The 18,925-nt window shown below is 42.8% G+C and overlaps 1 protein-coding gene across 2 annotated transcripts in view; it reads left to right on the top strand.

Annotated features, from left to right (window-relative positions):
• LOC141126935 (transmembrane 4 L6 family member 1-like) overlaps window positions 1-18,925 on the top strand; it is an 88,846-nt gene that overhangs the window by 30,989 nt on the left and 38,932 nt on the right. Inside the window, exons 3-6 of one of the 2 annotated variants that reach the window (XM_073613011.1) lie at window positions 1,252-1,317; window positions 2,556-2,701; window positions 8,475-8,667; window positions 12,759-12,821. In XM_073613011.1, coding sequence (XP_073469112.1) covers window positions 1,252-1,317; window positions 2,556-2,701; window positions 8,475-8,667; window positions 12,759-12,773 — 420 coding nt within the window. In that variant the 3' untranslated portion in view covers window positions 12,774-12,821. Of the gene's footprint in view, window positions 1-1,251; window positions 1,318-2,555; window positions 2,702-8,474; window positions 8,668-12,758; window positions 12,822-18,925 lie in introns of those variants that run through there. The other variant, XM_073613010.1, reaches the window with a different exon arrangement.

Genomic DNA, 18,925 nt, shown 5'->3' with positions numbered 1-18,925 from the left:
TTACAACCAGGAGGCCCCCAGCCTGGCCTGGTCTAACCAGCGGTACCCAGTAGCCTGTCCCATACCTTTATCAGGCCTTAGGCTTTTGGACCCCAATTGCATCCCCACCCAGCATAAGTTTTGTTTCCAGAAGACACTGCAAAAGACATACAGTATATAAACCCTTAGGGGTTGATTTACTAAAGGCAAACTGACTGTTGTCAATCACATGCAAGGAAAAAAAAAAAAAATTTTTTTGCTTGCGCATGATTGGATAATAGAAGTCAGAAGATTTTCCCCTCATTTACTAAGCTCTGGAGCAACTGCACTTGCAGAGTGCAACTGCACTTCCAATTTACCTTTAGTAAATCCACCCCATGGCGATAGTATAACCTTTAAGCTGGCCATGCATGAATCAAAACTTGGCCGGTTCAGCAGGGACCTGCCAAATTTCATTCTATGTATGGGCAGGCTGATTGTTGAGGGATCGACTTGGGTACAACCAGCCTGTTGGATTTTTCTTAATGCCATTAATGTCTTTGGCTATAGCCACTAGCAGTAATAATTTTAGTCTGCCGGCCGGGAAGACTCCCTGCACCCCCCCACAGGTAAAATGCAATAGCGCTGTGGGAGGCATGCCTCCATCAACACTGACTTTGTTGATGGGGAATCGAGCGATTAAGAAAATTGAGTAAAACTGGCAGGTATAGTGGGGGGGGTAAGATGGTTCTACATACCTATCAGCATCACACACTGCCAGCCCACCAGCAAGCTACTGGATAGAAATCAATTACATGAGACTTTGTAGGAATCACAAGGTTCTTGAATTTTGTTATTATCGTTAGTCTGAAAACACATTTATGAACTTAGTCTTTAACAGGGCTTTTTTTCTCAAACAATAAGTGCTGGAACTTAACCATGGCCCCACCCCTCCCCCTACAAACACCAAATAGTGGGTGTGTTCAGTCAAATTTCACGAAAACAGTAGGAGGGTCTTAAAGGGGCATTAAATACCAGGATTGCATTACATACAGAGTGCAGAGCTGTCACTTGTAAACACAGAACCCAGACTTCTGTGTTTACAAGTGATTGTGGTGAGCAGGCACCAAAGGGTCTGAGCCAAAGCGGGGGGAACTGAGTTCCACCAAGTTCCCCCTGAAAAAAAGCCCTGGTCTTTAAACAATCTAACAATGTTTGGGGTGTGCATTCGCAGCTACTAAAATAATTGTTTCCTGCATAATGTTGTCTAATTGGTACTGCTTTGTTTTGCAGGTCTTCCTACCTGCATTTATGATGTTGGGTGCTGGAGGAGAAGGGTGTTGTGCCAACAGATGTGGGGTAAGAAACTGTAATTATGAAGCTTATAAGAAGTTTAAAAAAAAATATCTTGTATGTTTAATGTGTAAAGTGTGTCATATCTGACCTTGGCAATTTATATGTCATGTTAGAGCTTAGCTTTTCAAATCTGTTCTAAGGTCTTCCCAAGAGTAAGATTTTTAGATTTACTCACTGGAAAACAGTTGGGGCAATACCAGTCCAAACTAATTCAGATTCAGAATACTTGTTGATCCCAAAGGGAAATTATTGAAGAGATTTCCCTGGGTTTTTGTGTAAATATCCACAAACAAACATATACTCTTGGTGATACCTGAGGATGGTTTGAGAACTTTAACTTTAGAACATTTGGCCTCACCAGTTATATTGTATTCTGCCATGGTAGCCATCTTCATTGTTTGAAATAAAAATGAGTAGCAGACAGCAGAAGTTAAAGCGGAGGTCCACACAAAAAAAAAAAAAAAAAAAAAATTACAAACCAGCAGCTACACATACTGCACCTGCTGGCTTTTAATAATAGGACACTTACCTGTCCTGGAGTCCAGCGATGTCGACACCGCAGCTGATGTTTTTATCAGCTGTCAGGTGCAGCCGCCTTACGGCTTCACGCTGGGAACCCTACTGCGCATGCGCGAGGCCCGCTCCTCTCTCCTACTGGCCCGGCGACAGGGGAAGGAGGGAGCCCCAGCCGTGATGTCAATAGTTGCGGCTGAAGCTCCCGGAAGTGGGAAAGGCTACCTTTCCCCCTGTCTCCGTCCCCCCCCCCCCCCCCCAGAAAGGTGCCAATTGTGGCACCAAAGGGGGGGAGGAATCAGATGAGAGGAAGTTCCACTTTTGGGTGTAACACCGCTTTAAGGTTGATAAGATAGCATTGTCAAGGCCATGGTACTGTACATACTTACATTAGTCCAATCTGGACAAATGTAACCATATAAAAATTGCCATACCTAAACTTTAACTTAGATTTATCCTAGATCTTTGTATGGCCATGGTAGTGTAAAGCATCACAATAATAATTTCACATCTTATGAGCAAAGAAGTGACTAAAATGGTTACTATAGTACAAGTCTTTTTGGTGTAGGAGACCACATAGAAGTTATGGAAAAACGGTAGACTAATGGTAATAGATCTGCACAGACCTGCATGTGTTGTTGGCTCTATATAGAAAAATAAAGTAAGTAAAGACAAAGAGAATGATGACAGAATATTACTGTAGTAGACATAAGTCTCCTTTCTTTCAGATGTTCCTGTCTGTCATTCTGTCCGCACTGGGCACAGTGGGATCAGTGTACTGCGTGATCATTTCAGTGATGGGTTTGGTTAATGGTCCTCTGTGTAACACAGGAAAAGGAGATTACATATACCCCTTCAGGAATGACACCAATGAGTAAGTAGCACAGTGGATAGAACCTGTTAATTTCCTGGGATGGTTTGTGATAACTTTTAAAGGGTCAGTCCACCTTAAACTGGTTTTCTAGTTACAGGAGGGTCCTGGTCAGTCAACCCTGGCTTCTTATATCTCTGGTCTATCTGCCACAATTTCCAGCTCTGTTCCAGAACATCAAAAGAAACAACAGTTGATCAGATTAATTAATTACTAGTAAAAATGAGGTGCAAATAGGTAGGGCAATACATTAAACCAGGAGTTTCCGAACTTTCTAAATAAAGGGCCAGTTAGGGTCCTTCAGATCTTAGAGGGCCGGACTGTGGCTGGTGGGCGTAGAAATCGGTCCAATATCCATAGGAGTAGACAGTGTCTCTGGATTGGTGGTCAGTGGGAGTAAAAAAATAACTTCACCTGTGAACAGTAGGAAGAGGAGTAGTGCCCCTTTATTGGTATCAGTGGGAGGTATAGTACCCCATCGTTGATGTCAGTGGAAGGATTTATGCTCCATCCTTGGTGCCAGTGGGAGGATGAGTACCCCACAGTGGGTATCAGTGGAAGGAATAGTACCCCACTGTTAGTGTCAGTGGGAGAAATAGCACCACACTATTGGTGTCAGTGGGAGGAATTGTGCCTCATGTCAATGGAAGGAACAATGCCCCAAGGGTCAAATACAGTGGGGACGGAAAGTATTCAGACCCCCTTAAATTTTTCACTCTGTTATATTGCAGCCATTTTCCAAAATCATTTAAGTTCATTTTTTTCCTAATTAATGTACACACAGCACCCTATATTGACAGAAAAATACAGAATTGTTGACATTTTGCAGATTTATTAAAAAAGAAAAACTGAAATATCACATGGTCCTAAGTATTCAGACCCTTTGCTGTGACACTCATATATTTAACTCAGGTGCTGTCCATTTCTTCTGATCATCTTTGAGATGGTTCTACAACTTCATTTGAGTCCAGCTGTGTTTAATTATACTGATTGGCCAAACTGAGCTATCGGGGGAGAAGAGCCTTGGTGAGAGAGGTAAAGAAGAACCCAAAGATCACTGTGGCTGAGCTCCGGAGATGCAGTCGGGAGATGGGAGAAGGTTGTAGCAAGTCAACCATCACTGCAGCCCTCCACCAGTCAGGGCTTTATGGCAGAGTGGCCAGATAGAAGCCTCTCCTCAGTGCAAGACACATGAAAGCCCGCATGGAGTTTGCTAAAAAAACACTTGAAGGACTCCAAGATGGTGAGAAATAAGATTCTCTGGTCTGATGAGACCAAGATAGAACTTTTTGGCCTTAATTCTAAGCGGTATGTGTGGAGAAAACCAGGCACTACTCATCACCTGTCCAATACAGTCCCAACAGTGAAGCATGGTGGTGGCAGCATCATGCTGTGGGGGTGTTTTTCAGCTGCAGGGACAGGACGACTGGTTGCAATCGAGGGAAAGATAAATGCAGCCAAGTACAGGGATATCCTGGACGAAAACCTTCTCCAGAGTGCTCAGGACCTCAGACTGGGCCGAAGGTTTACCTTCCAACAAGCCAATGACCCTAAGCACACAGCTAAAATAACGAAGGAGTGGCTTCACAACAACTCCGTGACTGTTCTTGAATGGCCCAGCTAGAGCCCTGACTTAAACCCAATTGAGCATCTCTGGAGAGACCTAAAAATGGCTGTCCACCAACGTTTACCAACCAACCCGACAGAACTGGAGAGGATCTGCAAGGAGGAATGGAAGAGGATCCCCAAATCCAGGTGTGAAAAACTTGTTGCATCTTTCCCAAAAAGACTCATGGCTGTATTAGATCAAAAGGGTGCTTCTACTAAATACTTAGGACCATGCGATATTTCAGTTTTTCTTTTCTAATAAATCTGCAAAAATGTCAACAATTCTGTGTTTTTCTGTCAATATGGGGTGCTGTGTGTACATTAATGAGGAAAAAACTGAACTTAAAATGATTTTATCAAATGGCTGCAATATAACAAAGAGTGAAAAATTTAAGGAGCAGGGCCGTCTTTACTATTGATTGGGCCCTTGGCAAAAAAAAATTCTTGCCCCCCCCCCCCATGCAAATTGTCTCTCCACCCCAACATTCGAAAAAACAAAACACACACGTAAACTTATGTATTGCATTGTAAGTGTACTGTCTACCCTCATGTTGTGAAGCGCTGCACAAACTGTTGCCGCTATATAAATCCTGTATAATAATGATGGGGGGGAAGAGATAGAGAAGTCCAGGATGGGTGGGGGGGGGACGGACATATGGGAGTCCAGGATGATTGGGTGGGGGGGGGGGGATGGGGGAGTTCAACATGATGGGGGGGAAGGGGGGAGATAGGAGTCCAGGATGACACACAGGGATTGGGGGTGTGTACTTTGAGGTGTTTGTATCATACAGGGCACAGAAAAAAAAAATCAGCACAAGGGGCAGTACTTGCATATCCTCCTCCCTCCCGCAAAGTAACTATCTATTGGTCACCTCTGCACATCACTTTGCTTACCTCTGCTCCCTCATCCACAGCTCACTTCTGTATTCCCTGTCTACCTCTGTCCCCCCCCTATACACAGCTCACCTCTGTACCCCTCTATCCACAGATCCCCTGTCTACCTCTGCTCCCCCCCCCCCATAGCTCACTTCTGTACCCTCCCCCCCCCCCCCATGTCCACCTCTATATCTTCCTGTCCACCTTTGTACCCCACATCTACCTCTGTGTTCACCTCTGTACCCTCATCCACTTCTATATCTTTCCGTCCACCTCTGTACCCCCCCCCCCCCCCCCCATGTCCACCTTTGTACCCCCCATCCACCTCTGTAGTACCCCCCATCCATGTTCACCTCTGCATCCCCCCATCCACAGCTCACTTCTGTATCCCCTATCCATGTTCATCTCTATATCCTTCCGTCCACCTCTGTACATCCCCATGTCCACATTTGTACCCCCGTCCACCTCTGGGTTCATCTCTGTAACCCCCACCACCTCTGTATCCCCCCCATGTCCACCTCTATACCCCCCCTATGTCCACCTTTGTACCAACCCATCCACCTGTGTTCACCTCTGTACCCCCTCATGTCCACCTCTGTACCCCCCTCCACCACTGTGTACACCTCTGTACCCCCCCCCCCCCCATCCACAGCTCACTTCTGTATCCCCCATCCACGTTCACCTCTATATCCTTCCATCCACCTCTGTACCCCCCCTCTACCTTTGTACCCCAGCCCACCTCTGTTTTCACCTCTGTACCCCCCCCACCACCACCCCTGTACCCCCCATGTCTACCTCTGTACCCCCCATGTCTACCTCTGTACCCCCCATGTCTACCTCTGTAACCCCCCATGTCCACCTCTGTAACCCCCCATGTCCACCTCTGTAACCCCCCATGTCCACCTCTGTAACCCCCCATGTCCACCTCTGTAACCCCCCATGTCCACCTCTGTAACCCCCCATGTCCACCTCTGTAACCCCCCATGTCCACCTCTGTAACCCCCCATGTCCACCTCTGTAACCCCCCATGTCCACCTCTGTACCAGCAATTCTCTGCAGTTTGCACATATGAATCCTCTTCCCCTTCTCTCCACCTTGTTCTTTCTTACCTGATCACACGGCGGTGCAACACAGTCCCAGCCTATCAGACCCAGCACACAGCCAGAAAACTTCACTCGGCTATGTGCTGCACAGGTCTGCCAGGCGGGGGTGGGAGGAACACGGAGCGCTGCTCTCGCTCTGTCATTGACCAGGGTCCGCAGCTCCTGACCTGACAGAGGGAGAAGCGGGACGAGCGGGCTCAAACACATGAAGCCCGCAGCTGTCCTGCTCTCCTGTATAATTAATGTGGCCGCCGCTTGGGAGAGCAGGGGGGGGGGGATCAGCTGCTCCGGAAAAACTGCGGGCAGCGCAGGGCTTAAGTGGCAGCTGCTTTGGGCCCCACAGCAGTGACAGGGCCCAGGGCAGCTGCCCCTTTTTCAAAAGGAAACAGTTGCAGGTCTTCACCCTCAAACAGCTTTTTAACAACTAATATGTCGGTTTTAGGTGGACTGACTCTTTAGCCAGGCGACACTGTTACAGGTCTTATTTTTCAAACTGTTTAAAATATATGAAATATCTGTATTGCCACAGGGCATCTAATTAGATTCAGATTTTCAGCTTTTGAAGTGTCACTAAACCCACATCATAAAAAACTATCAATAAATGGTGTGTTACACGCTGTTCATACTCACTCTGTCACTATGAGATTTGTTTTCTGTATTCTGCAAAAAAACTGGTTGATCCTGCTGCTCTCTATCTCCCCCTTCTGTTCATGTCCCCAATTCAGCTAGGGACTTTGTAGCCATTGAGGCAAAACCGCACATGCTTAGTTTTCGGTGAGCTTCTATGCTGAGCATTTCCTCCCTATTACATCTAAGCAGCCCAAGTGACTATAGAGTCACACAAGTGGGTGTATACATAGTGGTAAATGACAGCCCACTCCCTCCCTCCATCCTCCTCCTCTATGCCCACTAACCAGCTAAACACAATGGGAGTGGGATATTACATGCAGATTAATGGAGGCTTCACCTCCCTCTTATTCTAAGATACAGGCTGGAGATGCGTGACACAGCCTGTGACTGGCAGAAATCCTCCCACACCATGTTACTGCCAAAACATAATAAAGATTTGATTTCAAATACATATTTGTATGACAATTGAAAACAGTTTATGGATATTAATTATTTATTTTTACTCTGTATTCCAAAGGCTTTTTTTTTTTGGAACATATGACCAGCAGCAGAGGACTAGAAGCTCCTCCTGCTTATGTTTCCCTGGGAAACATCTTGTTCATATGACACCTGTGTATCAATTAGGAAAAAGGTACTTAAAATAATTAGTGCCATCATCCACATACAGAAATAGAAGGGATAATGTAAATTAAGCAGTGTGTGTTTAGTGTCACTTTAATCGCTATATTCCACCGCAGGTGTGAATCTGATTGTAAAACAGATGGATGCTACTTTAGGTGTTTTGACATTGTAAATAAGACCCAATTGGAAATTCTTAAATTAGATTTATCCTGTTAGGAGCTAAAACATGCTTACGAAGCTGTATAGACTCCCTGTGTGACAGGGCCCAGTGTGACTAATTGGCCCAGTGTTGTCACATGGAGTGAGTCTCATGCTCCAAGTGCTATTTCCTTTATGTTCTGGCAGAGAGAGTGACATTGGAAAATTGTATGACATACCATCATTTTCCTGCCCTGGTGCCAATTCATGGCAGCATATGTTTGTGTTGGTGCCGGAAAAACAAAACATTTTATGAAATACTTACAATAATTTTCCTTTCCTGGTGGAAATCCACATGTGCTGTAAATTGTGCAGGGTTTCTATATTCACCACATTTCCAATGTTCCTTATGCTGGAATTGCTCATATGCAATTTTCCCAGTTCGATTTCCATCAAAATAAATGTAAGCACATGAAAATTCTTGCTAATGCATGCTGATGCACTTTCATCGTGCCTTGCAAAGCACTTTGTATTAGACCGCATTATTCATCACAACGCACATCAACATGCAGGACACACATCATGGTGCGTTTATGTGCATTATGATTGGTCAATATGCATTATGACGTGCATGGACACATATCTTTAATGCGTGTACTGAGAGGCATTTTCATGGGTTTCCATTGATTTCAAAAAGGCAAAGATGTAAGAAGTCCAGCATTATTAGGATTAGCTGTTTAATGTTGAATTAACGTTTCGCTGAGACATAGTCATTGAACAAACTTGTCTCTGATCCACAGAGAGAATTACCTGTTGGATCAGGACAGGTGGAGCATCTGCAAGGAACCAGAGAATGTCGTGCTGTGGAATGTTGTTTTGTTCTCTATCACGCTGGGAATCTCTGCCATTGAGGCCGTCCTGTGTCTCATACAAGTCATCAACGGAATCATCGGGGTGATCTGCGGCACCTGCTTGAGAAAAAGGAAGGTCAACGTAAGTCTTTTAGTAATGGTCATTCCTGCAGAATAAAGGGCTGTTCACACTTATCTGTTTTGCTAAATGAAAATACACCGATAGCCATAACATTATAGCCACCCACCATAAAATCACCATCCACTTAATATTGAGTAGGTACCCCTTTTGCTGCCAAAACAGCCCTGTTCCATTGAAGGTATGGACTCCTCTAGTCCCCTGAAGGCATGCTGTGGTATCTGGCACCAAACCACCAGTAGCAGATCCTTTAAGTCATCGTAAGTTGTGAGGTGGGGCCTCCATGGAACTCCAGTTAGCATGCCCCATAACAGTCATTACCACTGTGGGGTTCACACAATTGACACAAATCCTTTTTGGACCCAGTTCAAGCGCCATTCCCTTTGTGAGCATGTCGAGAGCTCCTTTTGTGGCACAGTATACTGCATGGTCTTGAGGGGCCACCTGAGATGCCTGGCTGGACACGTTGACAATGGCTGAATGTTTTTTTCAGCACATCCCACAGATTCTCAATTGGATTGAAATTTGGAGAATTTGGAGGCCAAGTCAATTCCTCAAAGACACTATCATGGTCCAGTTCCCTTGTGCCCCTTGTAGGTGCTTTTGGCTGTGGACACGGGTCAGCATGGGCACACTGACCGGTCTGCTGTAACACAGCCCCATATGCAACAAATTGCAATGCACTATGGTTTCTAACACCTTTCTATGGAACCCAGCATTACCCTTTACAGTAATTTAAAGTACAGTAGCTTTTTTATTGGATCAGACTATACGGGACAGCCTTTGCTCCACATATGCATCAATGACCCCTCACCGCCAGCGACCCTGCCGTGGATTCACTGGATTTCCTACCTTGGACCACTTTTTGTAGGTCCTGACTACTACAGACCGGGAACATCCCAAAACAGCTGCAATTGTGGAGTTGGGCTGACCCAGTTGTCTAGCCATTACAATTTGGCCCTTGTCAAAGTCGCTCAAATCCTAACGCCCACCCATTTTTTTTTTTTTTCAACACATCAACTTGAGGACAACATGTTCACTTGATGCCTAATACATCCCACCCACTTTCAGATGCCATTGTAATATTATTATTATTATACAGGTTTTATATAGCGCCAACAGTTTGTGCGCTAAATAAGATAATAAAAGTTACCGGTCACTTTACCTGTCAGTGGTTCTAATGTTATGGCTGATTGGTGTATATTTCAAGCAGAAATCCTTATAATTACTATATGGCTAGCTCAGACTCATGCACTACAGATTTGCACATTTAAAAAAAAAAAAATAGGAGATCTGGCGTGATGTGTGGTATGTTGGCTCAAAAAAAAAAAAAAAAAAAGGAATCGAAAGTGCAGAAAAAATGCATGTATCTGCATTATGGAAATTCTCTATTCTTGATGTACTTACACTTTCACCAGACACAACATCTTGAGTGTGTGCAAAAGCCCAAAGACCGACATATGCCAGAAGCAGAAGTTGTGCTTCTATCAGCCTTAAAGAGGAGGGCCCATGAAAAAAAAAAAAAAAAAAAAAAAAAAAATTAAAAGTCAGCAGCTACAAATACTGCAGCTGCTGACTTTTAATCGGACCCTTACCTGTCCCAGGGTCCAGCGATGCGGGGGATCGAAGCCTCGCTCATCTCCCCCACCGCTCGGCGGCACCGGCATTTTAACTGTGGGCTCCCGGCTGTGGCTTCACAGCCGGGCACCCACTGCTCATGCGCAAGCCGAGCCGCGCGCTGTCACTGGCCCCGTAATCATCTGGGACTGGTCACGTGTCCCAGATGATTGACAAGAGGGAGGGGAGAGAGGCGATCTCCCTTCCTGCACCGACGGAAGTGATGTCACCAGCTCAGGCACCGAAGAAGGCAGACTACGAGGGACCCCCTAGCAACAGGCATTTAGAGGTGAGTAAAAAAAAAAAAAAATTTTCTCCAAATGTTTTTTTATGATTTTTTTTAAAGCACAATACTAATTTTTTCTTTTTTGGGGTGGAACTCCACTTTAATGAGGTCTTCATTCCCTAGTTATTGCTGATCCCGCTCCTCAGTCTGTGGAATGCCATTTGCTGTTCAGGCTGGTCAGGGTTGAAGTGATAAAGAGTTTTGGGGAGTTCTCTTGTGATTTATGTCTTACCTGACACTAAGGTAAAGAGAAAGATTTTTAACCACTTACGGACCGCCCGCCGTCGCTTTACGCCGCTACTTTGAAGAGGAATATCGTTGTTATGGCAGCAGCTAGCTACCATAACCCTGGTATCCTCTTCTTCAACAGGTGGTCCGCTTTCAGACAAAAATGGTCTCTGCAGTGGATTTGCAGCAAGATCACTTTTATCAGCGGCGGGAGAGGGGCCCCCCTCCCACCACGCTCCGGTGCCCTTTTCCGCTTACCGTAGCCGTCGGTAGAGGCAGAGGCGATCGGGTTCTTCTCCCTGTTAGACATGGAGATGAGTAAGGGGAAGATGGCCCCCACCCATCTCCATTGCGGAAGCGATGTCAAAACGTCACTTCCGCCCATAGCGGTTAAAGGAACATGTTTTTTTTTTTTCAAATGACATTTAATTAACATTTTTTTTTTTTTTTTATAGCATTTTAGTGTAAATATGAGATCTAAGGTGTTTTTGACCCCAGATCTCATATTTAAGAGGTCCTATCATGCTTTTTTTTATTACAAGGGATGTTTACATTCCTTGTAATAGGAATAAAAGTGACACAATTTTTTTTAAAAGACCAGTGTAAAAATAAAAAAGTATAATAAATAAGAAAAAATCATTTTTTTTAAACGCGTCGAGCTCGCGTGCAGAAGTGAACGCATACGTGAGTAGTGCCCGCTTATGAAAATGGTGTTCAAACCACACATATGAGGTATTACCGCGATTGTTAATTACATAGGTCATTTAGAGCAGTGACTGGGTAGGTTTCCCCAGTGTGCCAAATAAAATTCCTGGACACGTTATTTGCATCTAAAACAATGTAGTATATGGGTCCTCTGCAAAAAGTGTGTAGTGGACCTACCCAGTCCTGAGACCTGCAAAGAGAACCTTCAAGAGACTGTATTGGGAACAGCGGGATGAAGAGGTGCTTTGTTGCACTGTCCTTCTAAAGCTGCTGAACCAAATGCCTCCTATAACTCTGGGACTGGCTTAACAACCCAGAATCTGGGGGGGGCCCTCCTACATGCCAGATTTCTACATACATTGCATGTAATTGCTCATGCAGTGATTACTTGTGGACAGGGCTTTTTTTCCTCAAACAATAGGTGCTGGAACTCAACCACGACCCCCCAAAACCCCTCCACCCACACACTCTCCAAATCACATCAAATAGTGGGTGTGGTCAATAAAATTTCACGAACAGTAGGAGGGTCTTAAAGGTCATTAAATACCAAGATTGCATTACACACAGAGTGCAGAGCTGTCACTTGTAAACACAGAAAGCGGACTTTTGTGTATACAAGTGATAGTGATGGGCAGGGAGCAGAGGGTCTGAGCCAGAGGTGGTGGAACTGAGTTCCACCAAGTTCCCCCTGAAAAAAAGCCCTGCCTGTGGATGAGCCACGAATAGCTGCCGGAGCTGTTAGCCTACCTTTGCTTTCAATAGGGCTTCCGGTCCACAGCTAATTGCAGGGAACCTCACTGGGTCTTCCACAGCTAATCCTAATCTGCCCCAACAACAAGTGTGAATGGGGTCTAAAGAGAGGGATTAGAACACCTGTGTCTCTATTAGGAAGATTCACCCTCTCCAATTGCCCTGTTTAGCGTTATTGCCGAGATTGAAAGTGAAAGAAAATCCCAATTTGAGTTGTCACCAGAACAGGAATAGAGGGGAAATCTTCCAGTTGGCACCATTGCTCTGGTGACAACCAGGAATTCCCTCACTTTGGAGGAATTTCTTCTCACTTCCGGTTTTTGGCCATGGAACAGGAATTGAGAGGACACAGATAGCAAAATAATTGACAGGGGTTATAACCCTCGCTTACTCTATCCAAATTTTAAAAAAAAGTGGTTTGCCTTTAGTTCTACTTTAACGGTATTGTATAAGATAAAACCAGGGTATTCTGAAAACCTGTTGTAATCATTGTGTGTATTTTTTTCAGGCTGCTGTTGCTTGAAACACTGGGATAAGGAGTCTTCTGAATACATTCTTCTCTGGATTTAAAGTTAGCAATAATATATTTTGAAGGGGATATCCATACCTCCCAACTTTTTTAGATGGGAACGAGGGACACTTTAGAAATTGGATGAAAGGTTTAGCCCTGGGAAACACTTTTTTGGAAGATAAAAAGTGCATTTTATATACAACTATATATATCAGACCAAAATAAGGCACAAATGAGCGGGGAATAAGGGACAGAGGGACTTTGTTCCAAATCAGGGACATTCCCTCGAAATCAGGGACAGCTGGGAGCTATGGATATCCATATTTTTACATTTTTTTTTAGACACGTGTGAATGTGATCTTCTTAATGTAAAAGATCTTTTTATCATATTTTTAATATTTTAGAAATCTTATTCTGCATAGAGTTTTAATTATGGAAGTCAGACAAATGTACTTATTATATATGTATACTGCACCTCTAGCTTCAAATGAATGTATTCCATTGTAAGCTTTAAAAAGTAATGTGCCTACTATCATTAAAGCATAACTAAGCCCAAGAACAAAAATGTTATATATTGCAGCTTCCAGTCCTTGGGCCCCCTTCACATAAGCGGTCCGATCAGGCCTGTCTGTTTTTCAGGTGGACCTGATCGGACCCTCCATTCTCCTCTTTGGAATGGCGGATGTAAACCGACTTATGTCCGTTTTATTCACTTTCTCTAATTGCCCTGTTTAGCGTTATTACCGAGATTGAAAGTGAAAGAAAATCCCAAATTTTAGTGGTCACCAGAACAGGAATAGAGGGGAAATCTTCCATTTGGGACACTTGCTCTGGTGACAACCAGGAATTCCTTCACTTTGGGGGGGGGGGGGGGGGGGGGTTCTTCTCACTTCCTGTTTTTGGACATGGAACAGGAATTGAGAGGACACAGATGGCATAAAACGGACAGCTGGTTCGTTTACATCTGACCACCCATACTATATACCTACAATCTTCCTATTCACAGTGCAACTATGCATCTAAAATATCAATACCCTAAGGTCAGTACAACATCTGGTCAATAACCACAGATAGCTACCACAAAATACAAAGTACCTTCCTGTGGTTATTGACCAGATGTTGTACTGACCTTAGGGTATTGATAGTTTAGATGCATAGTTGCACCGTGTGTAGGAAGATTGTAGGTATATAGATTAGTGCAGCTTTGGTGGGTCCTTTCCGTAATTGTGATTGGTACATTAAGATAGATTAGCGCCACATATCCACCTTACTTTAATTACTTATCCACCAGGGTGTGTGAGTACACCTTTTTATGTTGGCAGCTTTTCATCTGGTACTATTATTTGTGTTATTTTATTGATGAGATTGTGGTTTTGCGCACTAGTCCTTGCATTTTCATTTTGTATTAATTTTCAATTTTTAGGGTAAGACATTTTTGAGCAAGTACAGAACTTACCTGTTGGTCTTTTCAGAAATGCCGTGTCCTTGTCACTTCTTGTGAGACAAACAGAAAGCAAAAACAATGTTATCTTTTTTTGTTTAAATTCTAGCTCCCTTGTCATCTCATCTTCAGGACTTCTCCTGAGCCTCTCCCATCCTCTGGATCTCCCTACCCCTATCTGTACAACTATCTCCTAGTCTGTCCATTATTAGATGGTCTATGAAAACCCTTCTCTTCAGAGAAGCCTATCTTGCCTTCACCTAACAACAGGGCTCTCTGATTTCTGCTGTATTAAATTGAAATGTTACTGTACTGTCTGCCCTTATGTTGTAAAGTGCTGCTTAAACTGTTGGCGCTATATAAATCCTGTATAATTAAATAATGATAACTACTAATCCCCACACCCCCATGTAATAGATGAACAAAGGCCAATATGCTTGAAGTCTAGCCTTGGTGGCAACCATGGCTCCCTCCATAGATACAGTGGAGCAGTGAGCGTAGCGGCCTAGGGACAGGAAATGTATTATTCTCAGGATTACTAAGTGAAAATATAGAAAATAAAGCCTGATGCCGCCTACACACGGTCGGACTTTTCATCTACAAAAGTCCGACGGACGCCGACGGACTAAAGCCGGCTGACAATCCCATCATGTGTGGGCTTCCCCAGACTTTCAGCGGATTTTTCCAGCTGCAAATCTGATGGACTTTAGATTTGAAACATGCTTCAAATCTTTACGTCGCGACTACGCCGGACCCAGAAATCCACTCGTCTGTATGCTAGTCCGACGGACAAAAACCCACGCTAGGGCAGCTATTGGCTACTGGCTATCAACTTCCTTATTTTAGTCCAGTGTACGTCATCACGTACGAATCCGTCGGACTTTTGTGTGATCATATGTAGGCAAGTCCGTTCATTAGAAAGTCTGCCGCAAGTCCGCCAAAAGTCCGTCAAAAGTCTGTCAGACGGGCTGTCGGACTTTTGTAGCCGAAAAGTCCGACCGTGTGTACGCGGCATGAGAAAACTAAAACTACTGCACCCACCTTATCTAAGGACTGGTAGTCTGAAATATTCCATTTTTGTTTTAGGTTTAGATACTCTTCCCTCTGATTTAGCTTAGTTACGGAGGAATGACTTTCTGAGCAAAGCCCTGTGTGCTGCCATTCCACCATCCCATGAGACTTATTGGACTGTGGAACGCCAGTTGGCAGGTTTTGGCTGTGAAGTTGTAAAAAGTCAGATCCCAGTAACAAAGAGAAACTGCAGCATTTGATAGGAGGTATCCCATGTCAAACTCGCCCATTGAGATCAGTGGGGCTGCACCAAAATCACAAGCCAAATATTTGGCAATTGAAAAAAACGGACATCAGGAGGTTGCAGTAGCGCCTCCTGAACACCTTCCAGCTGCTGCTATACCTCCCCGATGTGTAGACATAAAACATTTTTAATGACAAGAGCATGGATTTACTACATTTTTTACTGAAGAGAAAGCAAAAGGAAAGTCGCATTGATTAATCAACAAATCGCAGAGTATAAAAATGCATTGGAAGCCTATAAAGATACACCAGCGTTTACTACACTCACCATCCAATTAAACAGAGTACTAGAAAAGAAGGATATAGATATCAAACAAAGAAAGAGAAGAAAATATCTTAGGGATACTAATTATTACCAATTAGAACAAAGTTACAAGTGGCAATTAAATCTGAAGGAAGGAAGGAATGGATCTGTCACATCTGCACCAGAAAGGGAGGTACGGATGTTCACCCCTATAAAAGAACAAAGACAGAGATCTCCCGTGAGATATTATGAGAATGAACAAGAGAGACAATCTAGGAATTACATGGAAGAAACACCCACACAACAGCAGTATAATGGACCCAGAACACCGAGACCATGGTGGCAGAATAAGAATAACCAATCTAAACCATGGAATAAATCTCCTAGAAAACCATTCTGGAAACATAATGGTGGTAAAAAACCACGCAAACATTCCAATAATAAATATGATCACTGCAGAAATAGGGGGTATGACCAATATAAAGATCAATACCAGAATGATTACACAAACTCATCCAATTATGGACACCATAGACAATACCATCAAGGGAGGTCTGGGGAACCCAATTCAGATAATTATTATCAGAACTATCAAGACAGACAAGAAGCCAGAACATACCACCAGTATCAACAAAACTATGAAGGAAATCGAGAACAGCATGAACAATATCAATATGCACCTAGATACAGCCCAATCCAAACGCACAATCGTTATGAACCACTGAGAGACTACAGAGATACCAACCCACCCACTCCTTTTTTAGACCGTCGCATAAATATAACCCCCCCAAGACAAACAAGACCGGCAGACCCAAGAAGTCCAAACGCAAAAGGGGATGCAGAGGAGGATACAAGGTCAAAAAGGAAAAGGGAGCATTAGGGGAAGGAATATACAACCTAAGTGGAGTTGAACTATCACAGAATGAAATAAAACTGTTAGACAAGGGCTTGAAGTACGCACCAAAACGGATTCTCAATAAATTCAACTTATACGTGGACATAGAAAAATATACGAGAAAATTAAACATTAAAAAATATATGTTAAACAAACCAGTGGCCGTTGATAGGAATACCAGGGACTTAACAGAAACCTCAGGAAAAGTTGTATATAGTCAATTAAGAAACAAATCTCTTTTCAACCCTCAAGTGCATAATAATCAGCACATTGAGGTTTTTAATAAAATTATTACACAGGAAATTGAGAAGATGAAAATAAGAAAAATCAGTGACCCAACAACGATTAAAAATGGAATAAAAGAACTGGAAGAAAATAAAAGAATAGTAATTAGACCGGCGGACAAAGGAGGGGCAATTGTAATCTTGTCCAAAGAATATTACAACGAGGAACTTCAAGGACAGCTCAATGACAGCAACACATATATAAAACTAAAAAGGAAACCCCACAAAAAAAGAGTACAAAAGGGAACTACAGGAATTAATTAAAAAAGGAAGCACGAGAGATATTTTAACCAAGAAGGAGGAAAAATACCTTGTACCGGAGACATGTAGGGTTCCAGTAATATATACAGTACCTAAAATACATAAGGATCAAGTAAAACCTCCCGGACGCCTGATTATTAATGGGATTCAATCCATTAATTCTAGACTTGGGGAATATGTCGACAATTATTTACAACCATTAGTACCAAAAACACCAGCCTATTTAAAAGATACTAAACATCTGATACAGGAACTTAATAAAATTACAATTCAACCCGAACAAAAATATATACTTGTTACAGCGGATGTGTCATCACTGTATACTAATATAGGACATGAGAATGCCATATCAGCAACAAAATGGGCCATGAATAAATACAGTAACCTAATATCAAAACAAAAGAAATTTATACTAAGATGTTTAGCATTCGGATTGCAACATAACTATTTCTGGTTCAATTCGGAATACTACAGGCAATTAAATGGTATAGGGATGGGAGCTAAGTATGCCCCAAGCGTCGCAAATCTATTTATGTCTGAGTGGGAGGAGCAAGCGATATACAACAACACCCCTACACAATTAATAATGTACAGACGATTTATAGATGACTGCATCATGTTATGGAAGGGTAAAGAGGAACCACTCCGAAGATTCTTGGAAGAATTAAATAATAATGAAAAAAATATTGAATTGAATTATGAAGTAAACACTCAATCTGCACAATTCCTGGATTTAGAGATAGAACTAACCAATAATGGAACAACAACAAAAACGTTTTTCAAACCTGTAAAAAGAAATCGTTTTATTCCGGTGGACAGCTGTCTTTTTGACCCCTGGCTTATAAATATACCGAAAGGACAATTTGTACATCTAAGGAGGAATTGTACTGAAAAAAACACTTTCCTTGAACAAGCAGGAAATGTAGGTGAAAAGTTTGTCCAGAAAGGATATAACAGGATATTTATAGAAGAAAAAATAAAGGTAGGTTGCAAATATTAATAGAGATGAACTTATTCAGAACAAAACAAAAGAACCTACAATGATGTCACAAGATGTCCCCATGATTATGGATTTTAACATACAACACCGCAAAATAGAAAAGATTTTTAAAAAGCACTGGCCACTTTTATTAGCAGATCATCAATTGAGAAAAATATTACCGGATAAGCCAAAATTTGTTTACAGAAGGGAACCTACGTTAAGAGACATAATTGCAAAAAATGTTCTTGACCCCCCCCGAAAGCATCAAAAAAATTGTCTTCTTTCCAAAGAAAAGTTGTTATCCGTGTACACAGTGTTACGCATGCACAAACACCAAGCTGAATGGACAAAAATGCGTCAACTTCAAAGCCACAAGTAATGGCACTCAATATGAGATCAAAGACTTCCTGAAATGTAGAAGTGAAGGGGTTGTATATGTGTTGGAATGCCCATGTTCATTATAATATATTGGAAGAGCAAAAAGACCACTATGGAAGAGAATTAGGGAACATATTCAGAATATCATAAAAAGATTCCCCAAACAGTGTTTCAAGGCATTTCTCCACACATCATCAAAAAAATCCAGTATTTTTAAAATTCTGGGCCATAGAAAAATATAATGCACATTGGAGAGGGAGCAATAAGGTGAAAGAACTGAGTAAACAGGAATCAAGATGGATTTTTAACATGCGTACACTCACGCCACTAGGCTTAAACATAGATTTTGATTTAAACTGTTTTAT

The sequence above is a fragment of the Aquarana catesbeiana genome, linkage group LG02, assembly GCF_042186555.1.
Source record: "Aquarana catesbeiana isolate 2022-GZ linkage group LG02, ASM4218655v1, whole genome shotgun sequence".
NCBI lineage: Eukaryota > Metazoa > Chordata > Amphibia > Anura > Ranidae > Aquarana > Aquarana catesbeiana.
This window is presented reverse-complemented; position numbering and strand designations above follow the sequence as displayed.